General features: G+C 52.1%; 1 protein-coding gene across 1 annotated transcript; it reads right to left on the minus strand.

Annotated features, from left to right (window-relative positions):
* Positions 1 to 6111: 6111 nt before the first annotated feature.
* On the minus strand, positions 6112 to 20672 carry Cx3cr1 (C-X3-C motif chemokine receptor 1). Its single transcript, XM_055601511.1, has 2 exons — positions 20617 to 20672; positions 6112 to 7309 (listed from the first exon to the last, which is right to left on the minus strand). Exon 2 carries the CDS (start codon positions 7298 to 7300, stop codon positions 6236 to 6238), a length of 1065 nt encoding a protein of 354 aa, XP_055457486.1. The 5' UTR covers positions 7301 to 7309; positions 20617 to 20672; the 3' UTR covers positions 6112 to 6235.
* Between the last annotated feature and the right edge of the window lie 533 nt (positions 20673 to 21205).

The raw sequence follows: 21205 nt of genomic DNA on the forward strand, positions 1-21205 counted from the left end.
GGAGTGAGGGAGAATTTTGCAACACAAACCCCAAAGAAGAAGTGTGCGCCTCCTCAGCTTCCTCCTGCTGGTGAGGGCTAATGTCACACAGCTCTGGGGAGCAGCAGGTGGTGAGAGTTAAAAGGCTCTGTTGCGCCATGGCAGCAGAATGAGAGCAGTGGCGGCGCTTTTCCCTTCCCTTCCGGATGGAAGGGCGGGTGCTGGCCCGGTGAAGCCCCCACCCTCCTGTCCAAACAGGGCTGCTTGGGTTCTGGTCTTCCAAGCACATCGATCCTGGACTCTGGAGGAAAGCCCTGCTTGGACACATGGCTGATGTCCAGGGTGGAAGGCAGGAGGCATGGGAGCCAGACTTTTCCACACTCCTACTGAGGCCTGTCCAAGCCAGAGCACTATCCCTCTGCCATCCCCATCATCCTCTACAGCCTGTCCAGGGTGGGAGGCATGACTACAGGCAGGCATGAGAAGGAGAAGGACAGAGGGGCTCGTGCAGCAAGGCTGGCCTGAAGGCTCCTGCTTCTCCCCAGCTGCCCAGTGTCTATCGAGGAGGCCAGAGCACAGCAGGGAAACCCTGGAGCCCCTCCACCCTCTTTCTCCACCTGCTTTGTGCAGCCAACCCTCAGGGTTGCCCTTTCCCTGTTCTCCACTCACACCTAGGACAAACGGGCCCTTCCAGACCTCATTCCACACAGCTCTGTCTCCACCAGCCCAGTTGTCAGCCTCAGGCTCCCAACACTGCCTGACAATCTCCTGAAAAATAGACCTTCCTGTCCCAGCTTCCTCTGGACCCTCCTCAGGCCTTCTCAGTTCCAGGCCACAGACGGAGAGAAGCCCTGATGGCTTCCCTTTTCTCTCTGTCTTCTTTTCAGAGGGCCTGTCACTCCGTGGATGACACATGGATACTCTTTCTTGGGGTGATACTGAGCCAGGAGAGAGAGCGCGCGCACACACACACACACACACACACACACACACACACCGTGATTACAAACTTGCACTGTCACACCCAGCTTTTCTTTTCCTCCTCTTCTCCGGCATTATCTGTTTGTTTATTGTAAGTACGTGTATGTATGTGTGTGTGTGTACATGTGTGTGCACATACACATGTGAGGTCAGAAGACAACTCGTGGGAGTCAGTTCTCTCCCTCCCTATGTGAGTATCAGGGCTGGAACTCCAGCCGCCAGGCCTGTCAGCAAGCACCTTCACCTGAGCCCTCTCTCCTGGCTGCACTCACCTCTGTTAAGCAGGTTTGGAAGACTGAGCGAAGGTCTTCCTGGTTTATCCGCAAGCACGTTGCCAGCTGAGATGGTACCACACCCACTCTAGAAAACAAGCGGGGGTTGGAGGGGGGGCTCATAGACTCCAGGGACCCCTAGGAAGGGAAGCTGGCTATTTCTAAATGTGCCGAGACCAGCTTCGGTGGTATTGGGATCACTCTAAGCCAGGCTGCCTAGGCTGCCTGTTCAGCCAGTTAGGCAAACAGCGTCTTCCAGTGGACTTGTAGCTGCAGTCGTCCCGGTGAGCCAAAGAGTGGAGTGCGGTGGAGAAGAAAATTAGGGTCCGAATCAGGAAAGACTCCATGAACTCTCTGAGGGCAGGAATGGGATCTCATCTTGTTCTCTGTTAGGAGGGGTTAGGATTTTGATGGGGGCCTGGAAGTTGGCTTCTGGACTGAGAACAGAGCAACCCCAGGACTGGGGCTCTTCTCTCAGGAGCAGCTAGAGAGATTTAGGGTGAGGCCCATTTGTTCTGGGCCTGGGTGTGGAAAAAGTATCCCATGGAGTGTTACAGCTTAGCTTTTTTAGAATGAGATCGTTGGTGGCAGTGGAAACTCTGGCGTTACAAAGCCTATGGCGATACCAAAGTGTTGCAGCTCTTGGTTAAGCTGCTATGCTGAGCGTGGCAGAGGTACAGGTGGAAACCCATGCCTGGTGGGCTTGCAGCTGAGACACAGGCCTGGCGGGGCCCAGGACCAGTGGGCAAGCTCAGTGAAACATGTCCCAGCAGGGAATAAATGACAAATCTCAGGTGGCCATGGTGGAAGGCTGACGGTATCCCTTAGCATGCAACCAGCCAGGGATTTATAAACCCTTGGGCAGTGGGAGGGATTTCAAGGATGAATGTGTTTGATTCACTGGGGCCAGGGGTCCTGGGATACTTGGTTTACACATAGTACTTCATTTTACATGCAGTAGCAGGGCCCTATTACAAGAAGGAAACCATAGCACTTCATTATCCTATGGGTGGGAGAATCTCCAAGTACAATTGAAAGTCACTGCTGAAGACTAAGATCCTTAACAGGGTGGGGCATTTCTAGAAATTCCCAGATGCTTGCTGGACCAGACCAGAAAGAGTGACCTGTAATCTGCCCTGATGGCTATATGATGCTCCTTAGAAAACCTGGGGTATCCAGATCAGGGTGGTTACTTTTGGAATGCCACTGAGAAAAGGGAGTCCACCGACATAGATGGAACCCAAGCAAATGGCTATCCAGAGATGTCGGACCTCAACTTAACCCAGCAAATCTCCACATATGTAGGGCTTGGTGTCCCCAAGACAGGCCTCTCAACCAAGCCTCTATGCATGCTTCGTCCATGAGAAGCTGTCATTTATGGGGCCAGAAGCAGACTCTTCCTCGGGACGCTCAAGGACAGCGTTTCAGGGAGAGATGGAAGGAAAGTTAGGACACCCTGTGCACATCCCTGCTGCAATTTGTGATGCCAACCCAGAGTTTCTCCCAGGAATGGAAAGTACCCATTGTCCACCTTTCTCAGAGGCAAGGTCCCTGGGGAGGTGTTACTCTGTAGGAAGTCCCTGAGTGAGGCTGGACTAAGGCCGAGGTGAGTGGACTTGCCATTCAGCCCAAATGTTGGGCAGCATTTGGGTATTTTCTCTCCCTGGCATCTACCGTCTGTCTGAGGTCTGGGCCTTTCCCAAGGCTGCTGACTGCATTCACCTCTGGGCATCCTGTGTCCTTTGCTGATGACTTCCTGTGCATGCCATCTGTCATTATATATACTGATGTCCCTGGAGGTTATAGCACTGCCCATGCCTGTGGGCACAGACCTACTCCGTTAAGTTGTAGTCTAGGCTGCATGCCTCAGCTGCCCCGTGGCCATGCACCTGCGGACCTTCTTTCTCAATTTTCCATTCCTCTCCTGTGGTCTCGGCTCCTAGAGGCTGGGTGATCATACTGATGAGGGAGGCTAGGACCCGCTTTTTCAGTAGTTTGCTGTGGGTCCCAACCGGCCACATTTCCTTAGCTAAAAAGTGTGCATTTCGGGGCTGGGGAGATGTAACTCAGTGTCCACTGTGCAAACAGAAAATATGAAATGGAAATCATTGAGGGCAGAGGCTTGGTCTCACTGCCTTGGAAACATCTCTGGAAACAGTTTCTAGGTTGCCCAGGATATGTGTTTCACAGAGTTTGTAACAAGTTGTCATTATCAAATGAAGGTCATATGTATGCAAAAACTGAGGGGGCTGAAGAGATGGGGCATCAGGTAAAGATGCTTGCCACCAAACCCTGCAACCTGAGCTTGAACCCAGGACCCACGAGGCAGAAGGAGAGCCCTGACTTCTGCAATTTGTCCTCTGACTTCCTTCACATTCTCCATGGAGAATTCACACACCTAATACACATGTCTACACATGTGTACACATACACACACATACAACTGACTAATCAATGTTAAAATTTTCAAGTAAGCTGAAACACCTCTTACTGCGGTTGGCAGTCAAGGCAGTGCCAGGAGTCAAGATGGCTGCCTCTGACAGACTTAGAGGTTCCATTAATTTCACATTAGTCAAGATAAAGACACCTTAGACCCTTCCCTATAGAGCTTTGCGTTTTCTTTTTTGGTTAGGGTCTCACTATGTAGACCAGGCTGGTCTGGAGCGCACAGAGATCCATCTAGCTCTCCCTCATGAACGCTGTGATTAAAGGTGTGGGTTACCACATGCGGCTAGGCTTTCCTTTTTGATAAGACTGTCTGTACTTGGAAAAAAAAGAGCCCTTTGATCCAGTTTTCCCCATGGCAAAGCATTTATCTGAAGGAAATAACTGAACAGAGAAAGAAAATTTCACAGATTAAAGTGCGGTGAGATTTGTATTTGCTAAAAGCGGGAAGGAAACCAAATGTTTACCAACAGATCTACAAGTAAAATAGACACAGTGGAGTGTTCACCCATGCGACCCAGGACAGGTGACTGCGAACCAACACCAAATTACAAATTTACTTAAACTTTAGGTGATACTTTTGAAAGTAAAAAATTTATTACTGAGCCTGGCTTGATGGCGAACACCTGTGATCCCAGCACTCAGGAGGCAGAGGCAGGTAGATTTCTTTGAGTTTTAGGCCAGCCTGGTCTACAATGAGAGTTTCAGGACGGCCGAGGCTACACAGAGAAAGAAAACCTATCTTGAAAAAACATTTTTAAAACTTTTTATGTGTAAGGGTATTTTGCCTGCATGTTTGTCTGCTCACAGTCTGCATGCCTGGTGCCCTCAGAAATCAGAAGAGGGTGTTGGATCCCCTGGAACCGGAGTTACAGACCACTGTGAGCCACCACGTGGGAGCTGGGAATCCAAGCCCAGTCCTCTGGGACAGCAGCCGGGGCTGTTAACCACTGAGCCACTCTCCAGCCTCCACTGTGCTACCTCAGTTTTGAGGTTCTTAACTGTGACCTTTATAGATGACAGCACCTGTGCCGATGACAAAAGGCTGGCAGTGCCTGTGAGGGACATGACTCAGTCTGTCTGTCATCCTTGAAACAAACACACAGACTGCCAAGGGGATATCAGACATGCTGCAATGAGCCACAGGCCGCAGCTTCCTCAGTGAGGCCGGCATCTGGGAGAGAGTTCTGAAACGGTTACTACGGTCTACACAGGAAGAGAGCTGTTTGGAATCCAACGTGGTCTTTTTTTAAAGCAAGTTACAGAGCTCCACTATCCTGGAATTCTCACTGTAAGACTAGACACGAGCCAGTGAATGCAGGCATGGAGGCGGTCCAGATGCTTGCAGGGTGGGGGCGGGGGAGAGCTGCTCTCAGCCTGGGTCTTCCATGCACTCACAGCAGGGAGATGGATTCGGCTCTGTAGTTCTGGTGTGGAGTGCTGCTGTAGGAAGGTCTCTTGCCTGGCTATGCCCACTCCGTCTGCGCCTACCGGAGGCAGGGCAGCAGTGCCAGGTCCAGGTGGAGCGGAAGAAGGCACCCCTGTCCCCTTTCTGTATGGAGGGGACCGAAGCCTGCTGGCTCCAGCCTCCCCAGTGTACAGGCCTCAGAGCTGGGATCTGGGTAGGTCTCTTCTCTCTTTCTCCCCTGGGCTGAGAGAGGAGGAGGGACATGGGTGAAGACAAATGGATGGGACCTGGGCGGCAGTGGATTGAAGTCCTCTGAAAATGAGGAGGCAATGTGGAGTCTATTTTTGGAATTGCGTCCTAGCTACCTGGTCTCAGAGGCCAGGCCCCTAAGTTTGCATTTGGTGCAGTGAGCAGGAACCCTAACCCTTGGAGGCTTCAGGACATTCTCAAGAGAGGCTTGATGGAGAAGCTGGCAGTAGACGCTGGCTAGTTACTGAGGGGAGAGCCTGGGTGGGGCCCGTGGCAAGGCAGTGAGCCACCCTTGTTCTCATTCTTCACAGTGGCTCTCACCCTCAGCTTCTTAGAAGCATGCCTCCTTCAGTCTCTGACCCTGAGCTTCCAACAATATCTGAGGTAGCCATTTTATTTCAATACCGCCTAGTCAAGGGCTGGGCACAGGACACCCTCCGCCAATGGAAGCCCTTTCCTAGGAAGGCTGACCTGGAAGTGAGAGAGCGAGGAGGTCTTTCTCTGATGATAAAACTGTAGGCCTGGATGAGCTGTCAGTACTCAAAGACCTGAAGGTCAGAAATGGAATATGGGACCTTGGTTTCCCCTCAGGCTGGGGATTTAGTCAACCCTTTACCTCACCATCATGCAAACAACACTCACCAACCCCGTTACAACTTAATCTGCTTAGAACTTTTGTCACTTGTGAGCCCCAATGTTCAAGAGAAATGTGTGTCTTTCACAATTTGATTATAAAATTAAAAAAAACACCCCTCCAACTTCCCCAAAAACAAACAAACAAACAAACATAAAACCAAAAAACACTGTTGGGTTGATCTGTAAGCATCTGGTCTAGTTCTTGTACATTGCAGTCTGATGCAGGAACTCTGGGCTCTGTGGAGGCAGGGCTGGGGCGGCCCCTTCAGAGCAGGATGGACCCATCTCCCTCACTTGTGTAGTGAGTAAAGCTACTCAAAATGCTCTCCTGCCTGCTCCTCTGGGATTCAGGCGAGAAGCTGGGGTGGACGGATCGACCGCACAGGACGGCCAGGCACTTCCGGTACAGGTGTCGCAGGTACCGTCTGAACTTTTCCCCAGCAAAGGCGTAGATGAAGGGGTTGAGGCAGCAGTGGCTGAACGCCACTGTCTCCGTCACGCTGAGGGCCAGCCTCAGGCCCCGCTTCACGTCACAGCTGGGAAAGAAGTCGTAGAGCTTGAGGGTCTCCAGGAAAATCACAATGTTGTAGGGCGTCCAGAAGAGGAAAAACACCCCCACCACAAGCAGGATGAGTCTGATGGCCCTGGCCTTCTTGTGATTCTTGCAGGAAAACAGCGTCTGGATGATGCGGAAGTAGCAAAAGCCCATGAGAAGCAAGGGCAGCACAAAGCCCAGGATGTTGGCTTCCGCGTTGCGGAGCACAGGCCAGACTTCCTGGAGGACCTCGGGATAGTCACCCAGACACTCATTGTCCTTTCTCTTCGTGAACATGAACTGGGGGGACGCCACTAAGATGGCCGCTGCCCAGACTCCCAGACTGATGGTGACGCCGTGCTGTACCGTTCGGTTGTTCATGGAGTTGGCGGCCAGGACAATGGCCAGATACCTGTCGATGCTGATGACGGTGATGAAGAATATGCCCCCGAAGAAGCCGATGAAGAAGAAGGCGGTGGTGAGCTTGCACAGGGCGTTGTGGAGGCCTTCGTCGCTGACCAGATAGTGAGTCCAGAGGGGCAAGGTGGCCACAAAGAGCAGGTCACTCAAGGCCAGGTTCAGGAGGTAGATATCGGTGATGCTCTTGGGCTTTCGGCTGTTGGTGAGGGCAAGGACCACCAGCAGGTTTCCCACCAGGCCGAACGAGAAGACGAGGGAGTAGAAGATGGACAGGAAGACGGTCCCAAAGGCCACAATGTCACCCACATAACAGGCCTCGGCGGAATCATCATACACAAAGTTCTCTAGATCCAGTTCAGGGAAATCGGTGGACATGGTGAGGTCCTGGAACAGGCGAGAAAGCAGGACTCGTTAGCCCAAGGGGACTGTGGGTCCTCTGTGTGGAACAAACGGGAGCAAGCACTGGATGGGGCTTACTAAATGTCACCTTCGCTCATCCTCGCTTTAAAAAAATTTTAATTTAATATAATTAAATTAATTTAATTTTTATTTAAATATTTAAATAATTTAATATTAATTTAAAATAATTTAATTAATATAAAGGTGTCAGATCCCTTGGAATTGGCATTACAGACAGTTGTGAGCTGCCATGTGGGGGCTGGGAATTGAACCCAGGTCCTTTGGAAGGACAGACAGTGCTCTTGACCACTGAACCATCTCTCCAGCTCCTCATCCTATCTTTTAAAACTTTTTTTATTTTTTATTTTTTAATTTTTGAAACAGGCTCTCACTATGCAAACCTGGCTTGCTTGGAATAGGGTATGTAGACCAGACTGGCCTACACCTCACACATACCTGTCTGTCTCTGCTTCCTGAATGTTGGGATCGAATGCCTCTGCCCACACTTTGTTGGCTGCTTTGTTTGTTTGGTTGGTTTTTTGAGAAGGGGTTTCTCTGTGTAGCTTTGGCTGTCCTGGACTCACTATGTAACCGAGGCTGGCCTGGAACTCAGAGATCCACCTGCCTCTGCCTCCCAGAGTGCTGGGATTACAGGTGTGCATGACCTTGCCCAGTTTGCTGGCTGCTTTTTTAAAAACAAAAAAACCAAAAAAACCAAAAAACCAAAAAAAAATTATTTTATTTAAAGTTATGTGCATGTGTGTTTGTATGTGGGCAGGCATGTGAGTACGCGTGCCTCCTGAGTCCTGAAGGAGCTGGAGCTGGACTTACAGACGGTTGTGGGCTACCTTGACAGGGAGGCTCCCCAGATGTGGGGCCACCCCGACATGGAGGCCACCCTCTCTTCCTGAGTCCTCTTCAGGAGCAGTACTGCTCGTGTCCAGCTCATTGATGGGATTTAAAATCACCACAGAAACAAATCCCTCAGCACGTGTCAGCCTGGTCTACAGAGTGAGTTACAGGACAGCCAGGGCTATACAGAGTAACCCTGTCTTGGAAAACCAAACCCCAAACCAAAGCACTCTAGGTGGGTGGAGCCATTTCATGGACTGGACACCCAAACCTCCTAGGAAAGGAAGAGAAAGTGAGGGGAGCCGCAACAGCTGACCAGGTGCTCACCCTCCGGCCACCTCCTGAGGGGAGGAAGGGTCACACTGCTGTGTTCAGAGAGTGTGAGGCCACTGCCTGGTCCTGACCAGCTCGAAAGTTGCTGAGTGGTCCAGAGCTGGCAGCTTCCGCTCAGCCACCACAGAAGAGGCTGTGATCTCTTCTTCCCTTAGTTGCTTCTTGTCAGGTGGAAAATGACCAGCAGAGTGCCTCACTCTTGTTCCAGGATACGAATATCTTCCCTGGGCTGAGCACCATGGAAACCTCCTCAGTCCCACTGGGTGGGCCACCTCACAGCCCCAGGTAGAGAGGAAGCACTGTCCTGAATCTCAGGTCTGCCAGCTCAGGAGGGCCAGCTGACCCAGGCAGAGGATGGGCTCCGGCAGCCTGCTGCCCTGGGTCTCAGTGGCTCATCTATCTGGATATTCCCAGCCCTAACCTACTCCTTACTCTTTCTCCTGTTTTCTTATGGGCAAGAGTGGGAGCAGAGGACGTTCTCCACAGGTTGGGTAATAAAGCATGCCCTCTTCCCGGGCACTTCCCAGCCAGGATGTGCTGCCCGCTCACCCCACACGGCTCCTCTGGCCTCCTCCTCCGTCCTTTGAAACCACAGACAGACCCTCAGAAGCATTTCAGGGGTGCCTCAGCCTCCCTCCCCGCTGAACGGAAAGCAAAGCTCCTGGTCTTAACCGAGGGAGTTTCCACACCCACTGCACCCTGCTCACCATGGTTCCACCGCAGCCCACCCAGCCAGCCACGGCTTCTTCCTGCATCGCCTGCCGTGAATTCAGCCAGCCTCTTCTGTGGTGGCTGAGCCCAGGCTGTCCGCTGTGGACCACCTCGGGCTGTGCTGGAGTTCAGGCTGCAGGAAAAGCATGTGCAGTCTCTGCTCCAGGCCGTTTTCTCTGAGAACCTCGGCCATGATCTCACTCAGCAACATTCAAGCTGGTCAGGACCAGGCCAGGCCTCACAGCCAACAGGTGTCCCCCAGGTGTCAATGAGCTTTGTTGTTAGCAGCCTGGCAAGCACAAAGCCTTGGGGTTGGTAACATATGTGTGTGATCCCAGCAACAGAGATGGAGGCAGGAGAACAGGAGTTCAAGGTCATGTCATCATTGGCTACAGAGCGAGTTTCAGTCCAACCTGGGATATTTGAGACTCTGTCCCAAAAATAAGTGAATAAATCAATATTCCCTAAAACGGGTCATTTCATACGAGCAAGCAGAGCTGCTACTTAACCGGGAGGCTCATTACACGTGGAAAATTCTCTTCCCAGATATGAAGGCAGTCCGTGTGAGGTCAGAAGTGAGGGGTCCCAGGAGGAGATCAAGGCCAGGAGACCCCGCTCTCCCTCCGTCCTGGGTCTGCTTTCCAGCCCAGCAGCTTCTGTGCTCTCACAGAGGACGGGCGCCTCTAGCTAGTGGATGTGCCGGGAGCCCCTCTGCAAGCCTGGGTTCACCTGGTGAGCGAGCACAGCTGTTCTGAGGAGAGGGCCCATTCGGGATCCACGCTCACAGCAGGCACTTGGAGAGCCCTTCAGCCTTTAGCCTCACCCACGCTGTCCATGGACTCTCATGTTTTACCAGACCCTGAACACGGTGGAAAGTTGCTATTTAAAGATGACATTGTTTTTTCCACTGACGTGAAAACGATGTTTTTTTTTCCTTCTTATTTTGAAAGTGGAGGAGAGTTTGACACCCTTTATTGAGCTCTAATCGGTTCAGACAGCTGACTACAGAGAATCTGAACGACAGAACACCAAACACCTGCCTCAAGGCAAAAGCTTGAGATCCATGTGAGGCCCCGTGGACACAGGATGCTGCCTCTTGTGAGCAGGCTGGAAAGGTTGTGTGTGCGTGGCTGAATAGCTCTACAGGGACGAGCTTGTGCTGGGAGCAACACGCTGGAGGGCAGTTTTGGAGACCAAAGGATAGGGAAAAGGAGATTTAGTTTTTACTATACACACTTTGATTTTTTTTTTCTTAGCTATGTAAGTATTCTCCATTTGGAAAATATTTTAATTGATTGATTTTCAACTTTTAAAATCAACAAAAGCCGGGCAGTGGTGGTGCACATACGCCTCTGTGGCTGTGGGCCTGGGCCCTTAGACACACTGCAGTTCCCTGCAGTGTTGGACGAATGAGTGAGTGAGTGAGTGAGTGAATCAGGAACTGTAAGACCTGCCGCACCCCGGGGGGTCCCAGCAGGGGCTGACCCGTCTCCACAGTGTGGAAAAGACCCTCTGTCATCTCAGCATCTATTCTTACTCATCACTGGCGATCGACGATCGACGGGGCAGACACCTGTGCCAGCAGTTTCTGCCCTGTCCCCTAGGCAGATGCTGAGAAGCAATGCTTCGTCAGCCGCCTGAGTCAGACAGGGAATACGCACAACACCTCCATCTACCTGGAAGGGGCTTGCGGAAAGGGTCAAACCCAGCGTCATCAACCAGCCCCGGGGGGGGGGGGGCGCGAGGCGTGAGGATTCCATTCGTGCTGTCAGGGAAGAAGGCCCCTCCCCCGAGCCATTCTCAGCCCGATGAACCGAGCAAAGGAACTTTCTGCTCTGACCTGAGCAAGCCTTTAAGTCTGGGTCCTCTGAGACCCAGGATTGGGAGGTGAACCGAAAGACAGGGCAGCAGATTGAGTACAGCCAGGAGTCTAGGGTGGTCTTCATTTTGAGGCCAGCCTGGGCTAGTTAGAGACCTGCCCCCAAGCTGGCATTCTGTGGAAGCTGAGGAATTCAACAAGGAAATCCTCTGCAGAATTCTAGCACTGGGGGTTAGGGGTGGGGGTGGGGGTGGGGGATGATGCAGATCCTTGGGGCTCACTGGTCAGTTAACTAAGCCCATCGACACCTGGTCTAAAGACGTCAGGCGGATGGTGCCTGAGATTGACCTCTGGCCTCCACACGCGTGCGTGTGTGCGTGTGCACAGGAGCACCCGCACACGCGTGCACACACAGATGTGCATGTAAATCTCCTCACTACCCCCACCCAGAACGCCCTCCTCCCACAGATCTCCCGCAAATCCCTGTAGGCCTCCGTCCTCTCTGGCAGCGGCTCTTGGTTTTAATAACCGGAACTGAGCAGGGTAGTCGGGGTTGAGCCCAGAAGCAGGGCTTGGGGTTCTCCGTCAGTTCTCAACCCTGCGGGAGCTAAATGGCCCTCTCACGGGGGTTGCCTCCGACCATGGGAAAGCACAGGTATTTATATTATGGTTTATGACGGTGGCAAACATTACAGTTATGAAGTAGCCATGAAGTAATTTTATGGCTGGGGTCACCACGGCATGAGGAACTGCATTTAAAGGTCGAAGTTCTAGGAAGGTTGAGAAACACTGTTCCAAATCCAAATAGAAATGACTCCTCTATGACCCACTTTATAAAACTTCCCCTTACTCTCACTACCCATCCTGGTCCACTTCCTCTGGCCACTTCCTTCTAGCATGCTCACTCCTTATTTTATTTTTTTAGCTTTCCTTGTGCATGGGATGGGGGGGGGGGTCCTCGCCTGCACCCTCTAGCCGTCTTCCTGTCTCTTTACTTCCCTTTTTCTTTGGTGACCAAGCTCTTTGCTTCTCTCTCCCCCGAACACTTTTTAGGATGCTCCCCTGGCTCCCCATCTTGCTTATTGATTTTTAAATCCAGTGTCTCGCTTTAGAAGCTGACTCCGCTGGGTCGCTGAGCGCGGCTTTTCAGTGTGTTCTGAGGACGGAGCTCCAGTCCCATGCTGCTCTGTAAATGTTTCACTGACCAGGCGATGTCTCAGTCTCCGACACACACACACACACACACACACACACACACGGTACAGAGAGAGCAGAGAGACATTTTTCCATTTCCACCCATTTTCCCATGCAAGTTAGCTGACCGTCTTCCTGTAGCTATGAGCTCGTGTATAATAGCGTGACAGTGTTGCCCAGAAGGGTTTAACCGAGCCCAAAGGCACACCACCAGGCCGACAGACAACACCAAGAGAACTCCAAGCCCAAAACCGCAGGGCTCTTGGGGTAAAGAAGTCCCCTCCTTTCTAACAAGCCAGTGTTTGGGGTTTGACACCAATCCCTCCCTTTTCCTCTTTGAAGTACTTCGTGGTATTTTATTTGTTTCTATCAAAATTAACTGTGAAAACGTTAAAAGCAAATGTTTTATCACTTTGTTGTTAAATAATGGAGAAACAGATGGACTTTTTAGCAATGAAATCTAGGTAGGAGTTTCTGAGACAGGGTCTCATACGATCACCCATACTGACCCAGGACTCCCTGCTTAGCCTGGGTTGGCCTTAAACTCATAGCACCCTCCTGCCTGAGCCACCGAGCCTGCGTGTTTAATTAAGTCCTGAAGAGCGAGGTCCTCCTGCAAACCAGGAATGCTGAACGCACAGCTTGTCTCTTCCCCGGGAGGGTGCGTGCAGCTGTTTTCCAGAAGGCTGGGGGATGTTGTTGACCTGGAGATCTGAGGGCCAGGCCACACCTGAGTCCCCCAGACTAGCCTGTCCCAGACCCTTCCTCCACATGCCTCTACCTTCAGCTTTGTTCCTCAGTCAATAGACCCCATTCTCTATAGCCTGGTGGCCTGTGTATGACCAGATCCAGACAGCAGGTCCTTAGGCTATAGAACCCATCCTTATGGAAGAGACCACATGGACTTTGTGAAAGAGTTTCAGTGTCATGCCCTAAGCTTTACTGTGCACATGGGATTGAGATAATTGTTACCAGGAGTTTTTTCCAAAAATTGTACTGGACTTAAATATGCATCTTAAATATGGACTTAAATAAACTGCTCAGGGTCAGACTCCAGGAGTTTGAACCAGAGAACTAACTCAGGTTGAGCCAATTTTCTTCTTGCCTCATGAGGATCATTACTCTGCCAGCTGTGGAGTTTGCAGGACCTTCGAAGAGTCAGCCCTGTGTTTAAGAAGGAATAAAAATGAAGGCTAAGAAGTTTAACTAAGCCTGTCTAAGACAAGGCAAGGTCCTTTCTCTCGGGGTCTCTTTCTCTTAAAACTATTACTTCAGAAAATTTTTAACTCGTTTCTCCTCTCTGAATATGTGTGAGTCCTTTTGGAACTTGCTGGGCCTTTGGCCCACTGTGTCTTGTAGGAACGCCTTTCTCCAGGCCATGTGCATCATGATGTGGAATGTGAGCACCGAAGCACACAGCGCCATCCTCCAGGCTCCGGGGTGTGTGTGTGTGTGTGTGTGTGTGTGTGTGTGTGTGTGTGTGCAGGAGCTTCAGAGCCTGGCTCCAAGTTATCTCCTATCGCTTGTCCTCCGAGCAGAGGCCAACTAGCCAGGGAAGGTGACCAGCCTAATCCCACAGGCAAATCTGGTAGCACACGTCAAGAACATTGTGGGAGGACCAGGGAGATGACTCAGCCAGCAAGGCACTTCTGGCTCCTCCGAAACAAGCTGAGCATGGTGGCACATGCCTGTGGTCCCTGCCCTCTGGGAGGCAGAGGCAGGCAGACCTCTGTGAGTTCAAAGTCACCCTGGTCTACAAAGCAAGTCCAGGACAGCCAAGGCTACACAGAGAAACCCTGCCTCGAAACAAAACAACAACAAAACTCTAAGCATGGGGCTGGAGGCATGGCCCAGCTGCTAAGAGCTAGAGTCACAGCCCGAACAGAAGAATCTATGAATGGTGGTGCACATTGGTAATCTCAGCACTGGGGAAGAGAAGGAGGGTCCACCGGCCGGCCAGCCTAGCCAAGTGGGTGAGGTCTAGGTAAAAATAAGAGAGCTGTCTGAAGGAACAAGGTGGAGATGGACTGAGAGGGACACGGATGCTGACTTCACGCGTGAAGGCATATGCTGTCAGATCCTCTTGCTTCATGCCCAGCTGTGGGTCACACCTACACAGCGATGTATTTGAGCATGTCTCGGAGTCTCCCAATAGATAGAGCACTCTGGTTTATTGAGTCAGTAGTGGAAGGACTTCGTTTCTCTTTGACCTCTGTGGAGGAAGATTCTATGCTGCCGGAAGCTTTTGATTTTCATTCTACTCCCCCAGCGCGGAGCGCTGTACTAGAATCTGCTGAGAAGGAAACACAGAAACAGCACTGTGGGTGCTCGGCACTCATCCCGAACAGGGAAGGGTAAGGGACACCTAAGGCCTGGGCCTCTGTGTCTGTCCTCTTTAGGACTGAAGGGGGGGGTCATAAAAGCCACTTTCAAAGGTGGGCGGAAGCTTGCAGGTAGACGGGGGAGGTGGCAGGGAATGAGATGGGGTAGGCTCAGAGCTCGTGAGCCTGGGACCTCTGTGCTGTCTGTCTGGCCAGATCCAGACCCAGACAGCAGGTCTGGTGTCAAGGAAAGAGATGCACTGGAATGTACCAGAAACAGGAGAGAGAGGATGGTGGGGCCGAGGGGGGGGGGTACCTGCTGGGAGCATTCACAGAAGCCTGGTTGACAGAGAGCTATCCTCCTGCCTCTGCCTCTCCACCACACCCGGCCTGGGAAGCTTACTTTTTAAGAAAGGAAAGTTAAGCAGGATATAGTGGCGCTCACCTTAGATCTCAGTACTCAGAAGGCAGAGGCAGGAGGATCCCTGTAAGTTCAAGGCCAGCTTAATCCACCTAGTGAGTTCAAGGACAGCCAGAGTTATGTGGAGAAAGAAAAGAAGAAAAGGTAAAAGGAAAATGGCTGAGGACTTTGACAGAGGCACAAAGAAAAGATGGCTGAGCCTGTCCTCTAGAGCAGGCGTTGGGACCAAACCCTCTTTCACTGCATGAACTCAGCTGTGGAAAACCAATTATTGTGCAAATGATTCATGTCCAGAGGAACAGGACAGGGGTCTGAGGGAGATAGCTGGGTGAGACCCCATAGGTACAGAACAGCTTAACCTGGCCCGTCTCCGTATTTCTGGAAGCCGCTCACTCACACTAGTCCTGTTGCTCTGGCCTGCCATTCTCGAATAGAACCTTCGAGGCGACACTGATGATTGACTTAATTCTGCACATGCTACACGGGTGGGCACCTTCCAGGAATGTGTGGGCAGCGGTCCTCCAGCATTTGGACATGTGCAAATATGTGTTCCATTTCTATTTTCGAGACAGGGCTGGTCTGGTCTTGAATGCTTGAACCTCTTGCCTCAGCCAGTGCTAGAGTTAACCTGGCCCATCTCCGTGTACTGGTAACTCCAGGACTAGGAGTACAGGCGTAAGTCACCATGCCTGGCTGCAACATGCACTTGAAAACTCAGTATTAAGCTGAAGAAGTCAGACTAAAAAGCGAGCCTAAAAGTGAAGCCACGTGTGAAGGGCAAACCTGGGGGCGGGGCATGCTCCTCTCGGGGTAGCTGCTGGCAGGCTGTCCTTGCTTATGTTCCCGGCCACCACACTCATGCTAGCACCCTAATTCAATGCAGTGGGTCCCCACAAACTCACAAAGACGGGAGTGAGAGGGTAATGGAGGGATGTGACCGAAGCACACTGTGCTCAGCGATGGTGAGATGAGAAGTTCATTATAAAAGCCGGGGTGTCTTCCTGTCCACGTGGTGCCCGAGGATGCCGTAGGGGGCAGAGTGCCCCCAGAGCTGGACCAAGAGGTGGAGCCGTGCGATGACCTCCACACACACCCCGTGACACACACGGGTGCACATGCTTGCACACACAGGACAACTCAATGTAACAAAAGAGTGTAAGGCCACTCCGTTTTAACTGGAAGAACATAGGCCACCTCAAGCCGTGGGTGGCCGCTTTGACTGGGGTCAGACTACGAGGGAAAAGCAAGGAGCTTAACAGTCTGGAAGCCAGTGTTGTGGAGGGGAGAGTGCAGTCAGGCAGGAATCTGAGGGGGTGCTAGCAAGGTTCTCTTCATTATGTGGTGTGTGGTGTGTGGTGTGTGTTCATGTGTGTATGTTGTATGTGTATGTGTGTGTCTCCGTGTGAGCATGGAATGGAGGTTTGTGTTTACATGTGTGTAGGTGCACCTTCTTGTGCACTCATGTCTTGTGTTGTTCCTCAGCCCTCCTTCTTTCTTGAGCCAGGGTCTCTCATTGCCCCAGAAGTTCCAGGGTAGTCTGGGCTGACGGCCTGTGAGCCCCAGGCATCCTCGTGTCTCTGCCTCCTCAGTGCTGGGCTAAGCACACGCTGACACACAGGTGTGGGGGGTTATGGGGTGTCTGGGATGGAACATGGGTCTGTGAGCCGGGGAGGAGCTCCTGATTGACTGAGCCACCACCCCAGACCTCCGTTGACCTGTATGATCCTGGCCGATGTTCTGTCAGTTCACCGTGCTACATCTGTAGGTTTACGTTAACAGTGCCGATCTGGAAAGACACTGAAGGAAATGCAGTCCAGGCCCTTTTCTCTTAAGAATTCAAAACAAGTACAATTTGGCCAAATGGAGTGGGTTAATGCGCTCTCCATTCAGAGGTCAGGGAAATTCCACTCCTCAGGCAGCTCACACGTTCTGCGCCCCAGGAGGAAACGCAGACCCCCGATTCAGGCAGAAACCTCAGCCTTCCTTTGGTTTCTCTTGGCAGGAAACGAGGCAAGAGTGGCAGAAACAGCCCCAGGCTCTGGAAACCTCTGGGCACTGGTACTCAGCAAAGCCAGCTAAGGCCTGGACGCCATCACCCTGGCTCCCCTGCTCACCAGCCTGTTTGGGGCAGCCTGTTTTCCCTGCAGCTCACCCCTGCCGGTAGGAAGCTGGGCTGGGCTGCTCTGCCACAGAAAGGAAGTTCTCAGAGGCCAGGTGCTGGTTCGGGAAGCCCAAGCCTGACATGGCTACCCTTGCACGGCTGGCTTGGGAGGGGAAGGAACAAGGAGGAGGTTTTGAACTGGGTCAGCTCTAGCATGCTGTCTTTTCTCCTGTCCCTACCTCTTGGGATCCTTAACAACCTCCTTTGAAAAGGAGCCAGTGAGTCTAAGATCCCTAAAGTCATGGGGCTTTACTTTCCCCGAGGCAGCAGACATATACTGTTGTAAAAATTATGTTTTTGTTTATGTGTCTGTGAGCACACTCTTGCACATGCCACAACCATGCATTTACTTATATGTATGTGTTCAGGGTATGTCTTGAGGGAGTCCGTTCTTTCCTTCCACCACGCATGTCCCAGGGATCAACCCAGGTTAGCCAAACTTGGCAGCAGGTGCCCTTACCCACCTTGCTGGCCGTATTGTTTCACAAGACCAAAGACGGCCCAGTCAGCGTGTTTGGGACTTTGTATTCCACAGCCTAGCCTTCTCGGAGCGCCCCATCGCCGGGGTCCCGTCTCTGTCACTGGAAAGGCAGGAAGCTGACTCCGCAAGATCAAGTGACGCACAGCGCTGTGGAGGGCAGAGCCCCGACTATGCCCCAAAGCTGAGCAGCGTCTGCCCCACCCTCCGGGCCCCTCTCTGCAATGGGGTCGCTGAAGACAGGGCGGAGGTAGGTTTTAAAGAGATGAGCACTGGGCAGGGTCTTCTTCCCAGAGACAGGGTGTGTGGAGGGCCAGATTCGTCAGGCTAAATTTGGTCTGGGGCAGGTTGCTGCTCCAGCGTGCCTCGATCAAAAACAAAGCCAATCGGAGGAGGAGAGAGCGGAAGAGAAGCCGCCCTAGCCTTCTGTTGGAGGGAGGCTCAGCTACGCTCTCCCTCTCCCGAAGCTTCTAAGAGCTGCAGGCCGCCTCTGGGGAGAGGAGGCTTTCTCCTGCTGCCTGCAGTTGGTGTAAGGGGGCTTCAAGAACGCAGCTCTCCTGCGTGGGCCACCCCACCGGCGTGGGCATCCCACCGGCGTGAGCCTCCAGAACGCAAGGGCGTGTTCCGGTAAGTGACCCGGAAAGACTTACTGGTTCGCCAGACTGGACTTGGGTGCGGGGGTTGCTCCCGCCTTCCGCAGGGGCCCTAGTTGGGGCGAAGGAAGTTTGCTCACGGCTTTCTGGGAAAAGTCACTGAAGATCTCCTTGCGGCCATTTCTGTTGTCCGGGAAGCCCTACCCTAGTTCAGTCACTGCCCCTGCCCTGCTGACCTTACGATGCCCAAGGCTCAGCCAGTCGGGCCCTACTTTGGTCTCTCAGTAGGCTCAGGGTGCCCGAGCGGGGGTGTGTGTGTGTGTGTGTGTGTGTGTGTGTGTGTGTGTGTGTGTGTGTGTGTGTGTGTGTGTGTGTGTGTGTGTGTGTGTGTGTGTGTGTGTGTGTGTGTGTGTGTGTGTGTGTGTGTGTGTGTGTGTGTGTGTGTGTGTGTGTTTATGGTCTGAGTGCCCGAGTGTGTGTGTGTGTGTGTGTGTGTGTGTGTGTGTGTGTGTGTTTATGGTCTGAGTGCCCGAGCGGGTGTGTGTGTGTGTGTGTGTGTGTGTGTGTGTGTTTATGGTCTGAGTGTTTGATTGAATTTCTTCCTAACTGAAGTATTGTAGTAGTTGGGACAAAAAGGGGGTGGGGGGCACGGAATTTGGAAGGACAGAAGGAGGGAGAGAGGGAACCAGGGAAGGAGGGAGAAAGAAATCTCAAATTCCCAGCCCTTCTCTGGACTCAGCTATCACCCCACAGAGCAAGGCTGCAGGCACGTAGGGTCTGTGTGTCCCAGATAATATACAGCCATCGAGGGAAAGCCAACTGCAGCCTGTCCTCACCAGGGTCCTCTGAAAAGGAGTTTGTCTGTGTCAAGCTGGGGCCTACCTCCTCCTGGCCTGTTTTAATACTTTCCTTTCAAAGACCACATTTCCTAGCAGCTCAGATGTCGGAACCGAGTGTCCAAGCCATGGCGGCTTCGAGCGTTTATGAAATCAAGGAAAGAATCTGTGCCCAGTTTAAAGGCCGTAAATGTTCATTATAACTGAAGACAGTACCAAAGAGGCACTGGAAGGAGCGAGGGGGTCCTTACACCGACCCAGTGTTGCAGGTCTAGGCATATCTTTAGTTTTTCTCCACACAAGTTTGTATTTATAGTAAAATGCAAACGTCGTTTTGACCATTTATCTTCGTCATCGTCATTGCTGGGTCTCACAGAGCCCAGGCTGGCGGCAGAATTCCTGTGCACCAAGAATGACCTTGCCCTCCGCCTCCGCCTCCTGAGCTGCGGCCACAGGCGTGTGCCCCCCTGTCTACTGTCATTGGGTGCTGAGGCCTGGGCCCAGGGCTCCCTGCACACCAGCCAAGCACTTTACCGACAGAGTTACGGTGTCAGCATCACATCCTCGTTTTTATATTCTCCAGCCTATATAAAAACATAGAAGCCAGGCAGTGTGGCATACACATTTAATCCCAGCTCTCAGGAGGCAGAGCCAGGTGGAGCTTTGTGAGTTCAAGGCCAGCCTGGTCTACAGAGTGAATCTCAGGACAGCCAAGGCTACACAGAGAAACCCTGCCTCAAAAAGACAGGAAAAAAAAAAAGATCAGGGAAGGCAGCAGGTACCTACCAGTTCCAAGAATCATCAACTCACAGTTAGTATTTCATCCATCTCCTAGTCCATGGCTGAACTAGGGTATTTCATTTCATCTATAGACACTCAAGGATGGGTCTCTGAGCAGAAGTAAGAGCTCCTTTAAAGAGGAGTAAAAGCCATTGCTTGCTTAAGACAGTATCACACAGAAGCCCAGGCTGGCCTGGAGCTTACTGCATAGCCCAGGCTGGTCTCAAACTTGCAGCAATCCTCCTGCTTCAATTCCTCAAAAGCTGGGATTAGAGGCATGATCCACAAAGTCTGACTGACAGTATGAACCGTAAGCTTAAAGATCGCCAACATTTCCTGTCACCTAAATGTGGTTTTATATCAGGCTCCCCCTTTTTGATAACGTCCAACAAGAACCTTTCTCCAAATCTCTAAAATGTAATTTCTGACACCTCAGGTTGGGAGTGTGCAATAGGTCTAATCACTGGGCCCTGAGAGGTGGCTCAGCAGTTAAGAGCACTGGCTGCTCTTCCAGAGGACCCGGGTTCAATTCCCAGCACCCACATGGCAGCTCACAACTGTCTGTAACTATTGTCCCAGGGGATCTGACACCCCAGTACAGACATACATGCAGTCAAAGCACCAATGTACATAAAATAAAAATAAATATTTGTAAGTGGGTCTAATCACACAGACTTACAACCTCCAGGCCCGAGCTCTGTCGACCACACCCTCAGGGAAATGGGCACAGCAGACAAACAGCATCAATAAGGCATGGCTGTGCCCAGGTGTGGGAGGAGCCTTCTGCACTTACCTGGGCAGACGGGAAGGCACTTCTGCCTCGCAGCTACGCAGCCCCACACAGACTCCACCAGAGGCTAGCGTTTCCCCTCTCTGAGGGCATCTTTATTTGCGAAGTTAGCCAATAGCATCTGGTTTCCTGTGAGGTACCCTATCTTTAGATGCTGTGGCAAGCGAGCTTGAAGCTCCAGGCTGGAAACCAGCTGACCACAAGAGAGCCTGTGTCTCACATCTAGGGGACTGCAGCCAGGGGCAGAGTGGGGATGGCTGGGGCTGTGTCGTTTATGCCCAGAGAGATGACAGTCTGCGGCCTCAGAGGCCAGCAGGTCTCCAGCTCTCCTTGGTGGGCTCAGGCAAACTGTGAGAGCCTCAGCTTTCCTGCCATCCTAGAACGCGTCTGGTACTCACGGGGCAGCATGGGGCATGGGCTCACTGGCCTTGTCGAAGTTCCTAGGGCACCTTAGGAACCTGCTTTATCCACTGAGGTAGGAACTGGAAGAGCCAGCAGCTTTCACCTGTGCAGAGCTGAGGAAACCCACTGTTATTTCTGTTTTCTCCTGGTCTTTCTGTTTGCTCACCTGCCCCTGCAGAGAGAGGCTGAG

The sequence above is a fragment of the Psammomys obesus genome, unplaced genomic scaffold (genome assembly GCF_907164565.1).
Source record: "Psammomys obesus unplaced genomic scaffold, mPsaObe1.curated_primary_1811, whole genome shotgun sequence".
Classification (NCBI taxonomy): domain Eukaryota; kingdom Metazoa; phylum Chordata; class Mammalia; order Rodentia; family Muridae; genus Psammomys; species Psammomys obesus.